The sequence below is a fragment of the Lentinula edodes genome (genome assembly GCF_021015755.1).
Source record: "Lentinula edodes strain Le(Bin) 0899 ss11 chromosome Unknown C8R40scaffold_56, whole genome shotgun sequence".
Lineage (NCBI taxonomy): Eukaryota > Fungi > Basidiomycota > Agaricomycetes > Agaricales > Omphalotaceae > Lentinula > Lentinula edodes.
The window spans coordinates 194,103-210,982 of NW_025764362.1; the positions used below are offsets into that span (position 1 = coordinate 194,103).

At 46.0% G+C, this 16,880-nt stretch overlaps 7 protein-coding genes across 7 annotated transcripts; 5 read left to right on the forward strand and 2 right to left on the reverse strand.

Annotated features, from left to right (window-relative positions):
- Window positions 1–1,188: 1,188 nt before the first annotated feature.
- Window positions 1,189–2,438, forward strand: C8R40DRAFT_1059626 (pheromone receptor; the record flags this gene model as incomplete). The annotated part of the gene is made up of 5 exons (XM_046225276.1): window positions 1,189–1,405; window positions 1,458–1,570; window positions 1,623–1,689; window positions 1,743–1,880; window positions 1,942–2,438. The coding sequence occupies 5 exons, from the start codon at window positions 1,189–1,191 to the stop codon at window positions 2,436–2,438; spliced, it is 1,032 nt and encodes a 343-aa protein (XP_046080436.1).
- Window positions 2,439–5,108: 2,670 nt separating this feature from the next.
- C8R40DRAFT_1059768 (pheromone receptor) lies at window positions 5,109–6,277 on the forward strand (the record flags this gene model as incomplete). Its single annotated transcript, XM_046225298.1, has 5 exons — window positions 5,109–5,319; window positions 5,376–5,488; window positions 5,540–5,606; window positions 5,657–5,791; window positions 5,850–6,277. 5 exons carry the CDS (start codon window positions 5,109–5,111, stop codon window positions 6,275–6,277), a joined length of 954 nt encoding a protein of 317 aa, XP_046080437.1.
- Window positions 6,278–6,780: 503 nt separating this feature from the next.
- C8R40DRAFT_746739 (pheromone precursor) lies at window positions 6,781–7,252 on the forward strand. The gene is made up of 2 exons (XM_046236092.1): window positions 6,781–7,169; window positions 7,224–7,252. Exon 1 carries the CDS (start codon window positions 6,969–6,971, stop codon window positions 7,158–7,160), a length of 192 nt encoding a protein of 63 aa, XP_046080438.1. The 5' UTR covers window positions 6,781–6,968; the 3' UTR covers window positions 7,161–7,169; window positions 7,224–7,252.
- Window positions 7,253–8,283: 1,031 nt separating this feature from the next.
- On the forward strand, window positions 8,284–8,439 carry C8R40DRAFT_1059769 (pheromone precursor; the record flags this gene model as incomplete). The annotated part of the gene is made up of 1 exon (XM_046225299.1): window positions 8,284–8,439. The coding sequence occupies one exon, from the start codon at window positions 8,284–8,286 to the stop codon at window positions 8,437–8,439; it is 156 nt and encodes a 51-aa protein (XP_046080439.1).
- Window positions 8,440–10,250: 1,811 nt separating this feature from the next.
- Window positions 10,251–12,227, reverse strand: C8R40DRAFT_1176839 (uncharacterized protein; the record flags this gene model as incomplete). Its single annotated transcript, XM_046232579.1, has 3 exons — window positions 10,251–12,010; window positions 12,067–12,097; window positions 12,147–12,227. 3 exons carry the CDS (start codon window positions 12,225–12,227, stop codon window positions 10,251–10,253), a joined length of 1,872 nt encoding a protein of 623 aa, XP_046080440.1.
- A 960-nt stretch (window positions 12,228–13,187) lies between these two features.
- On the forward strand, window positions 13,188–14,096 carry C8R40DRAFT_1176840 (uncharacterized protein; the record flags this gene model as incomplete). Its single annotated transcript, XM_046232580.1, has 1 exon — window positions 13,188–14,096. The coding sequence occupies one exon, from the start codon at window positions 13,188–13,190 to the stop codon at window positions 14,094–14,096; it is 909 nt and encodes a 302-aa protein (XP_046080441.1).
- Window positions 14,097–14,221: 125 nt separating this feature from the next.
- Window positions 14,222–15,903, reverse strand: C8R40DRAFT_1217167 (endo-beta-glucanase; the record flags this gene model as incomplete). The annotated part of the gene is made up of 10 exons (XM_046233235.1): window positions 14,222–14,469; window positions 14,528–14,611; window positions 14,663–14,741; window positions 14,806–14,920; window positions 14,991–15,135; window positions 15,189–15,236; window positions 15,323–15,363; window positions 15,422–15,454; window positions 15,509–15,676; window positions 15,740–15,903. 10 exons carry the CDS (start codon window positions 15,901–15,903, stop codon window positions 14,396–14,398), a joined length of 951 nt encoding a protein of 316 aa, XP_046080442.1. The 3' UTR covers window positions 14,222–14,395.
- Between the last annotated feature and the right edge of the window lie 977 nt (window positions 15,904–16,880).

Here is a 16,880-nt window from a genome sequence, read left to right on the forward strand (position 1 = left end):
TCTGCCCTATATCTCCTTGATATCTTGTGACCTTGTATTCAAAACATCCTTTATACAAGCCTCAAGTTCTTTGTTGGAACAGTGTTAAGCTTATATGGTGCAGTTGGCTTAGTCACCACCTATTTGGGACAGGCGCCATTCGGGGTTTGGAAAAATTTTTGAAAATTATAGATGCGATTTAGGTGTTTTTATGTGCATTTCCGAGAGGAATAAAGCTTATTGATGTATTCTAGGGTCCCTGGCACCCCGATGCAATGTATAGATGATATATCCTGTTATCAGAATGGACAAAAGGGAGCATTGAGCTGACATTGAGACACCCTTAGCTGACCCTTAGTGCAGTAGAGTGTGGTAACCCTAACCCTAATCACTTCCCAATTGGGAAGTGCGCCATTCATGTGTAGCTTACTTTGGCAATTTTTACTTTGAGAGAAATTGCTCTTACAGTTCTCTTTCTGTATCTATTATAAGCCTTTCTGTAAGAGAGATAAGAAAAATACTGAAATTTGAGTGTGTCAGTCCGCTTGTTCAAAACTAGTGGTGACTAAGCCAACTGCACCATAGAAGGCAAGGTATCCAGAATTTTTGTTTGAATGAAGTGATTTTCCTCATTCTTTTTGTAGTTAACACCTCATTGCAGTATTTTCTGAGTCTCTCTTACTACATCCCATCATCCCAGTAGTGTCTTCAGTATACCACCAAAAGATGCATTTTTTGAGGAGGGATGGGGTCACATCACGTTTAGATATTCCGAATTGGGAACGGATATATACGGACCGCAAAAAGAAAAAAACTCGATTGTTCACGAAATTATGCAAAACCCTGTAAGTGGACCAAGCCGGTCCTCCCTTCCTAAGAAATCTATATCATATACAGCCTGTAGACAGGACCCCGCATCGACCCGTCGTTTACTCCTTAGAACATGCAAGTTGATGAAATCGTCCCATTAGCAGGAAAGGGGAGGAAAGGCTAACCGGCACCTCAGTAATATTCGATCTCCGACAGATGGAAGCTCGGCAAACTCGCCGAAGCTACCACCTTCTCACGTTACAATAGCTCATTGTTCCTCATCAACATTCCCCATTGTTTGTGCACAATGCCTTCACCTAAACGGGCGAACAAAGGGACTTTGAACTTGAAAAGTGGCTATATGATGCTGGCCCGTTGGATTTGACTTACATCCACGCCATGCAAACTTCCGATCCAACGTTTCCTCTCTTTCCTATTCTCTCTTTCCTCGGTTTCGCACTCAGTGTAATCCCATTACCGTGGCATTTTCAAGCATGGAACTCCGGCACTTGTGCCTTCATGCTCTGGGTTGGATGCTTTTGCTTGATACTTTTCATCGACTCCTTGATTTGGGCCGACAATGCAATAAATAGTATCCCCGTGTGGTGCGATATCAGTGCGTTACTCGTCTATATTCAGATTTGTACCCATCGCTGAGTGCGCTTCAGCGTCCCAAATCATAGCTGGTGCTGGCGTCGGTATTCCGGCGTCCACCCTCTGCATCAGTCGACGGTTATACCGTCTCACTTCCACCCGAACTGTATCAATCACGCGTGATGATGTATGTGCTTTTGTTTCCGATCTACTTCCATTTACCGATCATGCACGAGTAGAAACGGCGAGCAATCTATGAGGATGTAGCTATCGCGGTCGGACTGCCTATCTTGGTGCTTCTTTTGCGTATGTCGCGTCGCAGTCCCTTTTTTCCCGCGCTCAACAAACCCATCCTTCAGATATGATTGTTCAAGGTCACCGTTTCGATATAATTGAGGAATATGGGTGTTCACCTACTACGTACAATACTCTTCCGGCATACTTCTTGTACTATATGTGGCCTGTGCTCATTGGTCTGGTCTCGTTTGTATACTCAAGTGCGCCTTTTCTCTCTCCCGTTATTCGCAGAAGAATACTCAACAATTGTCAACCCATTAGGCCTCACGCTTCGAACTTTCTACATACGACGTCTCCAGTTCACTCAGATCGTTTCCGCCAACAGTACCATTAGTCCAAGTCGCTATCTTCGACTAATGCTCCTCGCCCTGATCGACATTATGTGTACTATACCTGTAGGCATCTATATCATCTTCATTGGGTTAGATGGAGTGCCATTAGCGCCTTGGATATCCTGGAACGATACACACTTCGATTTCAATCGAGTGGTCTTAATCCCCTCTGCTGTTTGGCGTAGCAACACGTCAAATTACACTGCTGTCCAAATTAATCGATGGCTCCCCATTGTTTGCGCCTTCATCTTCTTCGCGCTATTTGGATTCGCAGAAGAAGCGATGAAAAACTACCGCCGCGCATTCTGGTTTTTCGCCATGCCGCTGGGTTTCCGTCCTTCGTCAGAGGGAAGATCAAAAAACGGGAAAGGTAGCATGCTTGCTGGGTACGTGTTTTCATTTCTTTTTGTGCCTCTCCACATTTGACCTCCTCGATTCAGACTAAACAAGTTCAAAATCAATTCAAACGACGAAGATACGCTTCCTGTCTACGTACCACCAGCAACTCCCGTTATGCCTTCCGCGCGCGAAAAGGCCAGAAAGAGTTTCACCGAAGCCGATTCCCGCTCAACTATCTGCTTTCCTGATGATGACGATGTCGAATTAGGTCCATACCGCAAATCGTTCTCTACTCGGACTTCACACGATGTTCCTTGTTCACCATCGTCGTCAACGTCTACTTATGCCCCAGCCACCCCACGTACGCCTATGGCTTCAAGTACCGCCCCTCCATCCTACGTCGATTCTGAACATCTTGATGCTGCTGCTGTTGCCCTGAACAAATGCGAAGATGAGACCCGCTTACACTCTTCCAGAGAAGCTTCGTGGGTGACACTCCCAGATATGATTGTGGAGGAGATCAGCCGGCCATCGTCATATTCTCATTCTTCTATGATTTCACACCGGGAAGCTCGGGAGGACGAGGATGATATCTCGATAACTGATGCGTATATGGACTCTCGTCCAACGTCTCCCGTCATGCATCACGTCTATACACGGGCACCGACCCCAGTCCCTTTCGTTCCCTCGCAGCTTCCAGTTCCTCCGCCCCCCGCTCTATCGTTCCACAGACCATTCTCCCCACCCAGCGTGTATCCAATCGCTCATCCCCATATCACTAGCCACGCGAACGATTCCACTGGGATAATAGTTACTGTCCACACGCAGTCGTCTCGAGAGTCCCTATGAGATTGAATCTCACGACGGAATTTCAATGTTTGTATTATCACATTATTGTTGGTCTTCTTCATTCCTGGAAGACCTAAGCGACGTATTCAAAAAACGAAAAGCCCTCAAAGCTCAAAATAGATCAGATCGGTTCGTTTGATTCTATGTTTGGCATGCATGTCTTGCCTTGCCTTGCCTTGCCTTCCGCCACCGCCATAACGACGAGGACGAAACCCGCACATCTTTACTCTGCCACTCATTTACCAGCATTATTCCACGACACCAATCACCGATGACTGGTCTTTCTAGGCCTCACGACCGGCCACTATTTGACGATTCATGTTTGATCTATCTATATCTTCCACGTTGCGTCCTCTCGCACCGCTTGTATCACTAGCTGTAATCTCCTCGTCATCCTCTTCCTCCTATTTTTCGCCCCCCTCGCGTAGTTCGCATTCTCATCATCTATCATCTGCTTATTCGTAGTTTCACCTTGCAACTTGATCATGCTCATCATCTCATACCATTTCAAAAACTCATACCGTACTATACCACACTATACAGTCTTTATCTTAGTCACAGTTCCCAGTTTCCTCACGGTTGCTTATTAGTTCTACTACATACATGTTCGACGAACGTTCGGTATAGATCCTGGTGACGCCGCACTTGCTACATACTTCACGACTGTGTTTTGCATTGATTGATTGCTTGTCTTCAGATCTTCTTCGCATACCTCCTCAGATTTCCCGTACCTCCGATTCCACATATCTTGTCCTGTATTTATAATGCAATGCATATATCATATGTACCTCTGTATGAACCTTCAGTTAGCGAATGTCCTGGACTCTCGCAGAGTATGAACTCTTGATGAATACTAGGTGTATTGTGCTGCTATTGACGGCTGTCCCATCGAATTTGAGCCTGATTTGAAGCTTGTACATTACGACGGGTGTATTTGAAGACTAGGGAGTTCAAGTAGGGTAGTCTTTGTGGGTCGTTGACTTGATATTTCCACGTTGAAGATGGTCTAAGATAGTTCATGGACTGAAAAACGAAACTAACGCGGCCGCTGTTGCCTCTCTAGGAACGGCGGAATCTCGTAGGTATCTCTGCACTTGTACAGCCAGAAGGGACTATTAGCTTCGGACGAGGTAAAAGGTCGGAGACTATCATGGAGCTTATGAAGATCGATGCAATCTTGATCAACGCTAAACCCATAATCCAACTTTGTAGGCTTGTGTTGAGAATGTATTACTAATGGTGGACCCGATATTCCGAATGGAATTTTTTTGCTGAAGTCTTCGAATCCACCATTGCCTTGGAGGAATAGTTCATGGGGCGTGTATGTAAAATTTTGCAAGATTTTCGGTAGATTTTCGGTAGAGGCGAAGATGCATGACGATTATTTAAGCCCAAGAAGAAGCTCACATCGTATCGGGCTACTACAAATTGAAGTAAGTGCAGGATATGGTTACCATCTCATTCAGTTGTGTCTTAGCATTGAGCAAGTATTATTCAGGCTCCGATATTTAGACAGTTTGTAGAGGTTGGTGAGAAAGAGGATAGATATTGGGGATTACCAGGGCGCAACAGATACTCATGGACGCGATAGATAGCGATCGCGCTTACTTCGTTGAGTAAAATAAAAGCTACGGATAGGCATGATCATGAGCGCACGAGCAAAGATTCCACTGGTATCTCTTCTGCTGAGGGCGTCTATTTCTCTAGGCGCCTAATTTGTGCCGATCTATTGAAACTCCGACCATTGTCCTCCCTTGATCAATAAACCATTGTTCGACCACAAAGGGACGCATCTCATACTTATACTAGACCACAATGGACTTTGACCAACCCACATTTGTCTCTCGCCACCTCTTTCCTGGCTATTGTGGTCTCGCGTCGCGTTGAGTCAAACATTTCGATTTCGCCATGGCCAATCTCGACTATCCCCTCTTTCCAATTTTCGCTTTCTTTGGCTTCGTCCTTCCTTTGATTCCCCTCCCTTGGCATTTTCAGGCATGGAACTCGGGGACGTGCTTTTACATTTTTTGGGCATCTATATCGTGCCTCAATCAATTCGTGAACTCTTTGATATGGAAGGGCAACGTGATAAACTCTGCACCTGTGTGGTGTGAGATATGTACGAGCATTGTGCTCATACTCCCCCTTCACCTACTGATCGTTATTGTCTTTCAGCAATACGCATTACGATGGCTACAACTGTAGCCCTTCCGGCAGCGTCGTTCTGTATCGTCAGACGGTTGTATAGTATAGCTGCTATTCGAAGTGCTTCGATTACCTACGCAGAGGTTCGATATGTTTTGACATCCTTTCCTCTTCTTTGACATTCCGTCTTCTAGAAACGTCGAGCTGTCGTTATCGACGGCTTTTTCTGTGGTTTATGGCCCCTGGTATATGTAGCATTGCGTGAGTCACAGTTCTAGTTTCAAGTTTGACTTAATTAAACCTATCCTCAGAGTATATCGTTCAAGGACATCGCTTCAACATTTACGAAGACATTGGCTGCATGCCCGCATTATATAACACCATACCAACGTACTTCATCACCTTTTCGTGGACAATTCTTCTCGGTATTGCCTCTGCTGTCTATTGTGGCAAGTGTCTGAAATCGATACTCTGCTTACTACTAACATTAACAATGTCTGACAGTCCTTTCATTACGTGCCTTCGCCATGCGACGACTGGAATTCGCACAGTTCATGTCAAGCAACAAAACCCTCTCCTTTGGCCGATATTTCAGACTGATGGCTCTTGCTATGACGGAAATGATCTGCACTCTTCCCCTTACTATTCTACTCATCTGGCTCAGCGCTACGCAATCTCCGGTTCAGCCCTGGATCAGCCTCGCCAATACGCATATCGACTTCTCCCGAGTGGCCCAATACCCTTCCGTTCTCTACGACGCTGACCCACTATTTGTTATGGGAATACTATTTACTCGTTGGGCTTCCGTCGCTTGCGCGCTCATCTTCTTTGCGTTCTTTGGTTTTGCAGAAGAGGCCCGGCGACATTATGTTCTGTGGTACCGTGCACTTCTTCGTTTTGCAGGCATTAAATCTTCCGATGTACAAACGTGAGTATACGCACCTCGGCCTTCATTCCTATTTTCCTCCTGACTGACCTTCCGTCTAGATATTCTCGGCAAAAGTCAAAGCACATGTTGAAGTTGCCCTCTACTCCGTCACTCTCTAAAAACGGTTGTAATACTATCGAGCTACACCGCCCGCCACCAGCATACACTACAACTCTTTCGTCACCTGTATCTCCCGCTAAATATTCCGTTTCTGATTCTTCGTCTACTTTATGCCCTAGTCCTTTGACGCAACACTACCCTCCTGAATTGCTACCAGATGCTTTCTACGAGCATGTACATTGTGCTATTGCTGTATGAATATCCTATGTATTTTCTGTACTCTTAACGTGAAACGACTATCTATTGTTCCTGTAAAAATCGTCGAAGGTGTGAGTATTACTGTGTGATTCTCGAGGGTAGGATGGGGAGGATGGGGATATTTAACGGAGGACAATGATCATGACAGACAATGAAGTCAGATGAACCCCTGAATGAACCGCTTGGAAAATTTTGAACAATGAGCGGCCTTCATGTTCCTTTATTCCTCTCCATTGTCTAAAATACAACGCATGATATATAAGCTTTGCGATGTTTCGAACAAACCCCTGCATTCGCACAGTAGTTTAACCTAGTTCAACACCGAAAGCCTCCCCAGCTACTCACAACAACCCACCGTCTTCTCAAACTTGCTCCCGATGGACTCCTTTAGTACCCTCATTGAATCCTCCTCTCTTGTGCCGATTGACACCGAGCTAGACGTCCTCCGCGCCCTGCGTATTGGCAACGCGTCTTTACCAGAGGCCCAACACGAGTCTACTTCGCCGGTTCCAGTCAACTCTGAAGCAATAGGTGCCGGCGACGCCACTGCCTTCTGCGTGATATCCTAATGAACCTTAGTCAGTATTTTGCTGTCTTTAGCCATTTAGAAAACCAACTGACAGCTGACTCAGTGTTCGATTCCTTCATATACTCCGTCTGTGCGCCCTGTTCCCCCTTTGGTTAATCAACGTTCAACCGTTAGGTGAGTCTGTATGCAAAACAGATTGTTTGAGGCTAACAATCTGTTCGATAGCACCCAGGGTCGCTGTGCATTTCTTTATCTGGGTCACTTTGATAGTCGACTCTGTCCGTCGTTCCTTGCTTGATTTTATTTTTACTGTATCCGGCACTCGATCCTACGCTCCTTGATAGCATTAATTCTTCTCTACCCTTCTTCGTTTTCATCAGTAGATTGCCCATTGGTTTAAATTTGTATGCTCTATATGTTGCCACAGTTAGTTTTTTTGTAGCCTGTACATCTTTTCTATCCAACCAATTTTCATACCTCTCAAATGAATAAGAATAAGTGAGAGGCTTTAGTAGAGAAACTAGCTGGAAAGTAGTACTAAGACTTCGGGCGTCTTCCTTCAACGCACGCGACTCGGCCCGACTTTCTCGCTGTCACTTGTGCCAGGTTGGAGCGGCAGGCTGGTCTCAATTGCGCATGCCCTTCTGTTTCTCTTTTCCGCGATGTGTGGCATCTAGGCCTACAATTTCCGATTCGCACATAAAATCGAAGTCATTTTTCAGTGTTAAAACTCTAAGAAATTGCTAAGGTGAAGAGAACATAATGGGTCAAGTCGAGCGCTTGTTCAATGAGGCTTCCCGCTCAAGCGTTCATGCTCATGGGCGACTCTTCAACGAACTCTCAATATCGCTCTACCCTCCCCCAATCCCTTCTTCGTTTAGGCTAGATGTATATGATCATGAAAAGCACGATGGGACAAGATTTGAAAACAAAAGATTGGTTCTTGCGATTTTTGGACAATGGCCGCTTGGGGGCCATTCATTGTTGTCAAAATCGAGGTACAATGGGACTTTGAGGCTATAAAACGCTACGATTAATAGGAGTCAAGACACGAACTAGCCTTCTTGCTTTTGAAGTCGAAATCTTTCAATCAACTCATTGAAATATCAAACTCCTAGCCTAGATCGCACTTTTACTATCTAAGTCTTTTCCGATCTTCCTCAATGGACTCGTTCACTTCATTCGACGCTCTCCTCTCAACTTCAACCTCCTCCGACGATGGCTCTCTCGCCCTCAACGATGTCGAACATCATGCTTCTGTACCTGTGAACTCAGAGGCAGGTGGTGGAGACGCCATCGCCTTCTGCGTTATTTCATAGTGTGTGTGTACGTTCGTTCTGTGCAAGCTACCACTGTTTTAACCGCTGATTATCTTTCTGTTAGGCAAACAAACTTCTTCAAACGGGCACTCCCACATGTATCTCTTTTCACATTTATCATCGTGACTCCCGCCGTCCTCAAAACTTCTTCGGATTCTCATTGACTCGGTGAGTAATTACAGGACCTTGGCTCCCCCACAACGTATTGACGAACTTTCAGTATTCCTACCCAATTATATGGTCACTTTGACAGTTGACCACATCTGCCTCTGTGTACTACCCGCCGCTCTTTCTTTCTGTTATTTCTCTCCTACTTTCACCACTCCTTGCTTGCATTATGTATCCTTGCGCTACCAGTTCCCGTTTCTCCTTCCATTTCGCCTTCATTGGTGACTAGCGCTTTCTATTTATCTCTATTATCTTTGCACAGTCTGTATGTAGCCTGTAGCGCATTTGATGTATCAATCAGAAAAGGTTTCAATGAAGTATTCCTGAAGTTGACCCGTGTTTCGCATGAATAAACGCATTTAGTCGAACGAGCATGCAGGTAGAGACGTTTGATAAAAGGAGGGAAAAATACAAGGGAAGATTGAATTGAATAAATCCCAAAATCCTGCCCAAAACGATATTCTAGGCCACGAGTGACCGTGTTTCATAAGAGAAAAATCGCCGGAACAACATGGGAGATGGACGACGACTACATTTTTCACACTCAAGGACCTAATCGAGCGCGATCCTCTGCATGGATAGCATCGCATCTGTCCGATGATATCAATATCAGTGATGCCACGACGAGAGGGAGAAGCCAAAGCCAAACCGAGGACAACCAACTAATCCAAATCTTTCATTTGCATTTACTGAGAGCGAATGATAGAAAGTGAAACGTCGGCCATAAGATTTTTCGATCCCTGGCCACGGAGGAGGCGATACTGAAATCTTTCCACCAACCATCATTATCGGGAAGAAGGACCAAGCAGCCTATGAGCGCTACTCTGGGCCAAATTCGATTGTCTCAGCCTTCGTAGCATTCGAATTGAGCAACACGTGTTAAGTTATGCGCCTAAAGTACCACAATGAAAAGCGATACGTTCCATCCACATCCAATACCCTGAGGGCCGCAGAATACGACAGCAGAGAACAAGGAGAGCCAACGTAAAGGACAACAGAAAGGACGTTCTTGGGGATTCGGAGCACAAATGATAGCGAGGAGAGTAGGACGCGGAACTGGTTTGATATGGCTGGCCAGCCAGCTTGACAATGATATGGTTCGGAACCTAAATTACATCCTCATGTTCGAAAAGCAGCCGTCCTTAACTTCGCGTCAAGGATCAATCAAGAACAGATTTGGATCCTAAGACGCAGCATCGTGCAGAGTTTGTGGACCTGAATTTCGAATGCATGGAGGGTGATGCGGCTATGAACATCAGGACAAAGTAATCTAGGAAAGTGAATCGGAATACGCAGCTGCCAGGATGACACTTGTCCACACTAAAGCATCTATAGCCTAGCTTGGTCTCAACAGCTTTGGATCAAGTCTACGTCTTGACATGATTGAGTGCGCCAATAAGCAAACCGTCTACTATGTGGGTAGTATTGATCAGCAGACGTTCCGTGGGAATTGGTGCGTTCGCATTAGCCTTGCCGAAGAACTTCAAGACTTTGACTCGTCGACGGTCATATTTCAGAGGCAAAAAGCATCTCTTGACACTAATATAATTATAACAAATCATTAACTCGTACATAGAATACATATGGATAATACAGAGCGGGAAACGCGACAAATTCAACGCACCGTTAATTTATAGGAAACATTATTCACGCTTGATACTAGGGGGTATATGGGGATTAATACAGATGTTTATAAAACCAACATAGATAGCTGCACAACCGACCGCAAGGAACACTCCTCCGATCCATGATCCCCGCATTGATTCGAGGTCCTCTGGAGTAAACTGTATGACGTTGAATGCCTTTGCAGCTCCAAGACCTAGCGCACTACTGTCGCAGTAGCATCGGTCAAAAAAGGCGCTAAATTGGAAGATACAAGTCGCCAGAATCCAGGTAGCATTCACTGCTGCAACAGTTTTCCCGACTCGACGTGTGAATATGGACATCGTGCCAGCGAGGTTGGCACGGACATGATGCTTTTCTATTTCTCGAGGGTCGCGGGATTCATAGTCAAATGTGGAGTAACGCGCGAGGACACTTGAAAGAAGAAGTAAAGCCCAGACGACGGTGGAGAGGAAAGCATAGATGAGATAACTCCCAGACCGGCATCCAAGGCCACGAGTGGGTGTTTCCCATACAACAAAAATTGCAGCCCCAGTAGTACCCCACTGCAGAATAAGAGCTAGGATAGAGGCAACGATAATTCTACCCCATACTCCGGACCCCCACTGATACCGTCGGGGAAAGAATGGTAGGCAGTAGGAAATGACTTCGGTTGCATTACCGATACGGTTTTCGTCTCGCATTACACCATTGCGGTCGCTGGGCAACCATTCCATTTCCGAAGCAACAGGCTGTAAGAGGTGAGAACGCCTGGTCGCTTCGTAAAAGTATCCTGAAATCTCTTCCACAACGGCGGTCCAGGAGAATATTCGGGCATAGTTGTATATGGGAGATGTGCACCGTTCGTCATTGTACAAAGGATCATAATCCTCTCGAAGAGAAATTGCATGATGATTACCTAGTTGACTAGCCCTCCTTCGGATTCCAGTATGTGTTGCAACGTATGCGATATTGTTTGCTCGTCGAAGAGCATCTGCTACCCGAATACTATCGCACTTTGGCGATATTTGCAACCATGCGATAACGACAGGGAGGAGCCAAAGCCAAACCGAGCCCACTGCCTGTCCATTGACTTCTACTCCTTGTAGGACATCAGAAAGTGATTGGATCACTGTGAACAGATAGGCAATGAAAACCCAAGCGATAGACGTGGCAGCGGATATTGACCAGGTATGGGTATAATTCAAGTGCTCGAGTAGGTCTTTCCACCAATAATCGTTTTCAGGAAGGACGATCAACGAAGGTAGAAGCACCTCCCGATCAAAGTCAAGTTGGATGGGTGCTTGTTGCAAGCTGCTTAATGTGCGAATTGCACGATATGTGTTGGGATACGTAGAGCCTGAGAAGCGACGAACAATCCATCGACCATTCAGGACCGTCAGCGCCGCAGAGTATGCTGCGAGGACTGGTGAACCAATTGTAAGGACGACGACAAGGAAGTTCTCCAGCTTGTCGTTCGCCCCAAAAGGAAGTTGTGAGAGTAGAGCAAGCCAGGGAAGTAACCATGCGCTGAATTGATTTGAGAAATCTGACCAAGTGAATGCTTCGGACCCCCCTCCACACGCGGTTACACACATCTCATAGGGAATAGCAGTCGCCAGGGAAATATCTGAAACTGAGCGGCCATAATTGTCAACGCCGGCGTTAGGCCCAAACTTTCCTTGTTGAATATCCTGCAAGCATTGAGCGAAATTCGTGGAAGCCGATGTGGAATGAAGTAGGCTAGAAAATAGCAGTAGAACGATGATGGAAGGATTTGGAACACGATAGAGCGTTCTCCCTGGTACAACGCACTTTCAGCATGTAAAAACGAAATAAAGCTGAGGAGAAACATACACATTATAATGTGGGGAGCAAAAGCTCCCGGCTCGATTTATACGTGAATTTCTTGCTGGACAGATCAGCCATTACTTTACGAGCTCCCAGGTACCGAGCTGTACAGCTCTGGAGGGAACAAACGGGTTGACGTTGACATGTGCTAGGGATTTTATATACATGATAGAGTTCGTTAACGGGAAAGTAGCTGAAAGTAAGCAGCTGCGGTGCCAAGTATTAGCATAGTCTATAAATGTATAGACTGAGAAGATCAAGATTCACAACACCTTTCTGTATCTTCAGATTGTTTGTTTTTTGGAGTCTCAAGTTCAAGTAAAGCTGTTCCAGAATATGAATGTGGCGCACTACGTATCGAAATGATTCATTTGATCTTTTCAAGTTTCGGAACGAAACCTCGAGTATAGTTATTTGAATACACACAGGAATAACAGATCCAGAATACTAACAGTTTGCTAGCGTTGATAAATACCGGGGCTGCACGGAAGGACAGGAACTGACAGTGAGAAAGAAACGTCGCAAGAGACTCGGTCCGGGAGTCAAATCCGACCGAAAGCGGATCCGTTGCAAAATTGGCGCCAGCTGTAGTTCAAGTATTCCGCGTTATTCTGCGACATCCTCATGATCAGGCTTGTTCTATTCATCTATCTTGGGGCTGCATAATGCTACATTATCCTCCAAGTAGTACAGCTAATACTGGTTTCGGCCTGAAGCTGATTTTCGTCCAGAATGATTTTCTCGGATCTTCTTGGGCTCTACTAACTCAAGCATAACCTCGACTTGACGACTACATATTATCATAAGGAACACTGTTGATCTCTTCGTCGACCAAACACCAGCCTTTTCAATGTTCCAACCAATATTCACATTTCGCAGACTTTTGTTAGACGTCAATTGATGACTTGTCTACCTCTATGGTTTGGTTTTTCCAGATTGTCAATGTGCTCGCTGCCACAATCGGGTGGCCAATTCTACGGACAATGAATCAAGAAGGAACACAGTTTGAACCTCGCGTGGCTTTGCCATTTTCTCCATTGTTCGCTGCAAGCCTATTTAGGAATTAGCGACACTTCTATATATTATGAGGCTCCTGCTCATCATAGGATCAGATATTGCCATCTACCATGTCGGTGCATTTTCCCTCTTCATCTGAGTCTATTTCCAGAAGGCGCTTCACTCATGCCCGTCGCGTTCCCAGCGACAGGTCCTTGAACCGGCACATGGCTTGTGTTGGAGAAGACTTCTCCTCCGACGCGGTCACATTTTGCTCGTCTGTAACCAGCACCTATACCACCGTTACATTTACTCCACCCGCGCGCAAAGTACGACATTCAGATGCGGCCGACTTCTTTCCCGCGTCGGCGCGAATCGATCGGATAGCTGAGCATGAGGAGGTCAAGGCCGCCGCAGGGGTGGACAAGAAACCGAAGAAGAGTTTCTCAAAGACACTGCTGAAGAAGGTGCGAAGTCTTGTGCATAATCGCACTTCGCGGAATAATGCGAAGGAATTTTTGGGACTGGACAAAGAGGTCGAACGCCCTTCATTTTTGGCCTCAACTGAAAATTCCTCAAATCCTACCGCCACTGCTTCACTTCATCGATCCCGACGCACGATCAGACCCATTCCGAGTGTCGCTACGATTGCTGCCCCCCGCTTTGCACACTCGCTCCACAATACCGCCAACACAAGCATTCCTGGGGCTCGTGAACCTCGTGCCCGAGTCGTACGCCGTTCCCGATCCTTCAACGATGCGGAGTGTTCTTCCCTTGCAGCTTGCATTGCTTTGGATGAAGCCGTCCGCGACCTGATGGCCCGTGAGATGGCTGAAAATCAGCAACACCGGAATAGTAACGGCGTTGATGATCTGGCAAGCCCTGGTCTAAGTAGCCTGAGCGAGTATGTGACTGACGATGAAGAGACACTGCAGAATCACGAGGGTCCGGAAGATGGTGCTTGGATCTTGGAGAATCTAATGGACCTTTTGAAGATGGAAAACGACGAGATAGCGGCGTTAGTAGCAGAAGATGATTAGTGATATCTGGAGCTCCCGACTCGGATCGTCGACATCACTCTACCTTATTCATATGTTTTCGTATGCTTGTTTTCATATGCTTGAATATGCTGGGTCCTTGTTTTATTTATCCATACACTTTCGTCAACAGGTAATTCGCCGGCCCATACTTAATCGGTGGTAGTTTGGTTTTTTGTATACATACGTAGCTATCAATTACACACATTTATAAATTTACAACATCAGCACCCGGCTGAACGATTTGTACGAGTCACGATGAGCTCCAATCTAACGATGAAGGACCACACTGCATGAGCTGCTCATTCGTAGATTCTAACAGAATTAATCTCGAAATATGCATTGCTGAAAGCGGAGGGGTTTGCATTGACGTAGTCTGACCAACAAATATTAATATCAGTCAATGGAATGAGATCTGCGAAGTGATAACCCACCATTGCAATCAGAGACTCCCGTACTCGCAGCGCAAGCAAGATCCCAAACGCTAGTGATTCCTGCCCAATCACCACAGAACGTTACTGGGGCAGAACTGTCAGCCGAGCACGAAATTTACAGGTAAAAAGCCATACGGTTTATTACAAAATTGTGGGCCTCAAATTCAGATGCAATGTCACAATCGGTGTTGGGGAAATAAGCCACGGGAGTACCCTGACAAAAATAACACATGCGTGAGTTATACCGCGTACACCGGAGCCAATATTCCTCTGCTCACCCAGTTGTCGGTAACGACTTCAGTGTCTCCTTCTGATACACCGGCGGGGACCGTAGTGGAGCCACGCGGCCAGAACCAGATACTGATAAAGGTAGATGTCCTCTCCATTCCGAACCTACATGATGATGGTAACGAGAAATTAATTCCATAGCGCGATAGAACGGGGGGAAATGACGGTGACACACCATCCTCCTCCAGCAGCGTTAAAACTAGGTCCGAATGTGTTGGCAGCAAACTCAACACCACATCCATCGTTTCCATCATCTGCAGCAGCGCAGTCGTCGTTCAGCACAGTACCGGTTTGGGTGCGACTGGCGGGCATAGTGCAGGCTATACGTTCTGTCTGAGGTTCCAGAATATCCTCTTTGATAAAAGTCACTTACATGGGCCTGTGTGTAAAGTACCTTGATTATTATTTTGGTTGTTCACGCCTGAATATGATTTCTCAAATCAGTCCCGCAATCATTATTGAGATAAGAGTTGAACGTTCCTTCCATGATGTCTATCTCGCCTGTACTTGGCCAGTTGGGGCCATATGTCCAAAGGGCTGGCCAGGTGCTTGAAATATTGCAATCAGAACTTCAGCATGGACGGCAATAATCACAGAAAAACATACCCGCATCCTTCAGGCATGTGTGCGATATCGAGTCTGTATCTCATCTTAGCGCGGGTATCATTCAGTAATTTATTGATCTGCACATACACCATAGCTGATGGGCTCCCGAACGTAAGCACAGATTCAAGTCGAACAGACTTTCTGCCGGGATCGCTTGCAGAGAGGACTGTAGTATCGTCCGCACGAAGGACAAAAACATCGTCTGTGGCAAAGGTCAAGTTGGCAGCAGCTGCAGTTGCTTGGTCCACATAAGTTCTATATTTTTTTTCGTCTGATTCAGTGGACGAAGACGGTGATAGGTAGATAAATAGAACATACACCCGTCCTGCTGTGGGATCAGCGGCCGTGAAGAAATTAAAATCGCCACTGATAAAGTCATTTCCTATATATGATGTTGATTGGGTGTAGGTAGCTGCATGGACCCGAAGAAGGCCAGTAGCGATTACGATAGAGGAAAGGAGATGAATGAATGTCGAGTGCATGTCGGACCAAGGGAGGAGAGAATACCAGAGAGGGTGTATAAATTGTTCTTCTTCCGCAGGGCTTGAAGCTTTTATACATTTTTCTTTACCTCCGAGTCGACCTCGAACCCGTAATTTGTTAAACCGGAAAAGATGTCTCAACGCAAACCAAAATCATCGAGCGGTTGCATCCGCGCAGTAGAAAGAATCACAAGAGATGCTAGAAATAGATTGTCCATAAGTTCTGGCCAGTGGTTGTGATGCAGCTTTGGAATTAGTATCATTATACTTGTGTACGGACTTGTGTTGTGGCACGAGATACCTGGCAACAGACAGCAACGCGAGAAATTTGGTCGTCAGACAACGGAAGCAATATATACACCGGAACGGGATCGACCTACTGCGCAATTCTCAACGAGGTGGCTGCATGCGAGTGGGGGAGAACGGTATGCTGCATAGAGTATTCTTCAAACTAACATGTGATTGAGTAGCTGTAAATTTGACGAAAACCATTGAGAATTAATCCGAAGTATACAACTAGGTTCGAAAACCTCATGGTAAGACAAACGAGAGAAAAGAAGCACGAACCTGTGATACAAGCTGCGCGCGGCCGTAGCGCAGTGGATTGGAAAGCAATCGTGTGTCTTGGACGAATCGTTCCCGCCGCCGCATGGATGCGAGGGATCAAAAAATTAGGAGGAAATCGATACGCCTACGTCTTTGTCAGATTCAACGGGCCCCGACTGTTCTTTGATTTACCTTCCTTTCCTTTCTTCTCTCAGATAAGATTCTCAACTAGTCTCGAGCCTTGATGTGGAATTGAGGTCGACTAGCGCCTGTGATGCCCGGCCCCATAGGCGCTGGAGGAAACACAACACGCCACTGATAGCCACTGATTCTCCGCCTTGTATAATTGTCAAACTGGATTTTGGTCTTTCCTTCCTCTCTTTTACCTTTTTCCTGTTAGTGATTTTTTCATGGAGGACGTTAATTCGATT

Excerpts from the sequence above, each read along its gene's own strand:
- C8R40DRAFT_746739 (XM_046236092.1), top strand. The coding sequence starts at position 6,969 with ATGGACTCCTTTAGTACCCTCATTGAATCCTCCTCTCTTGTGCCGATT.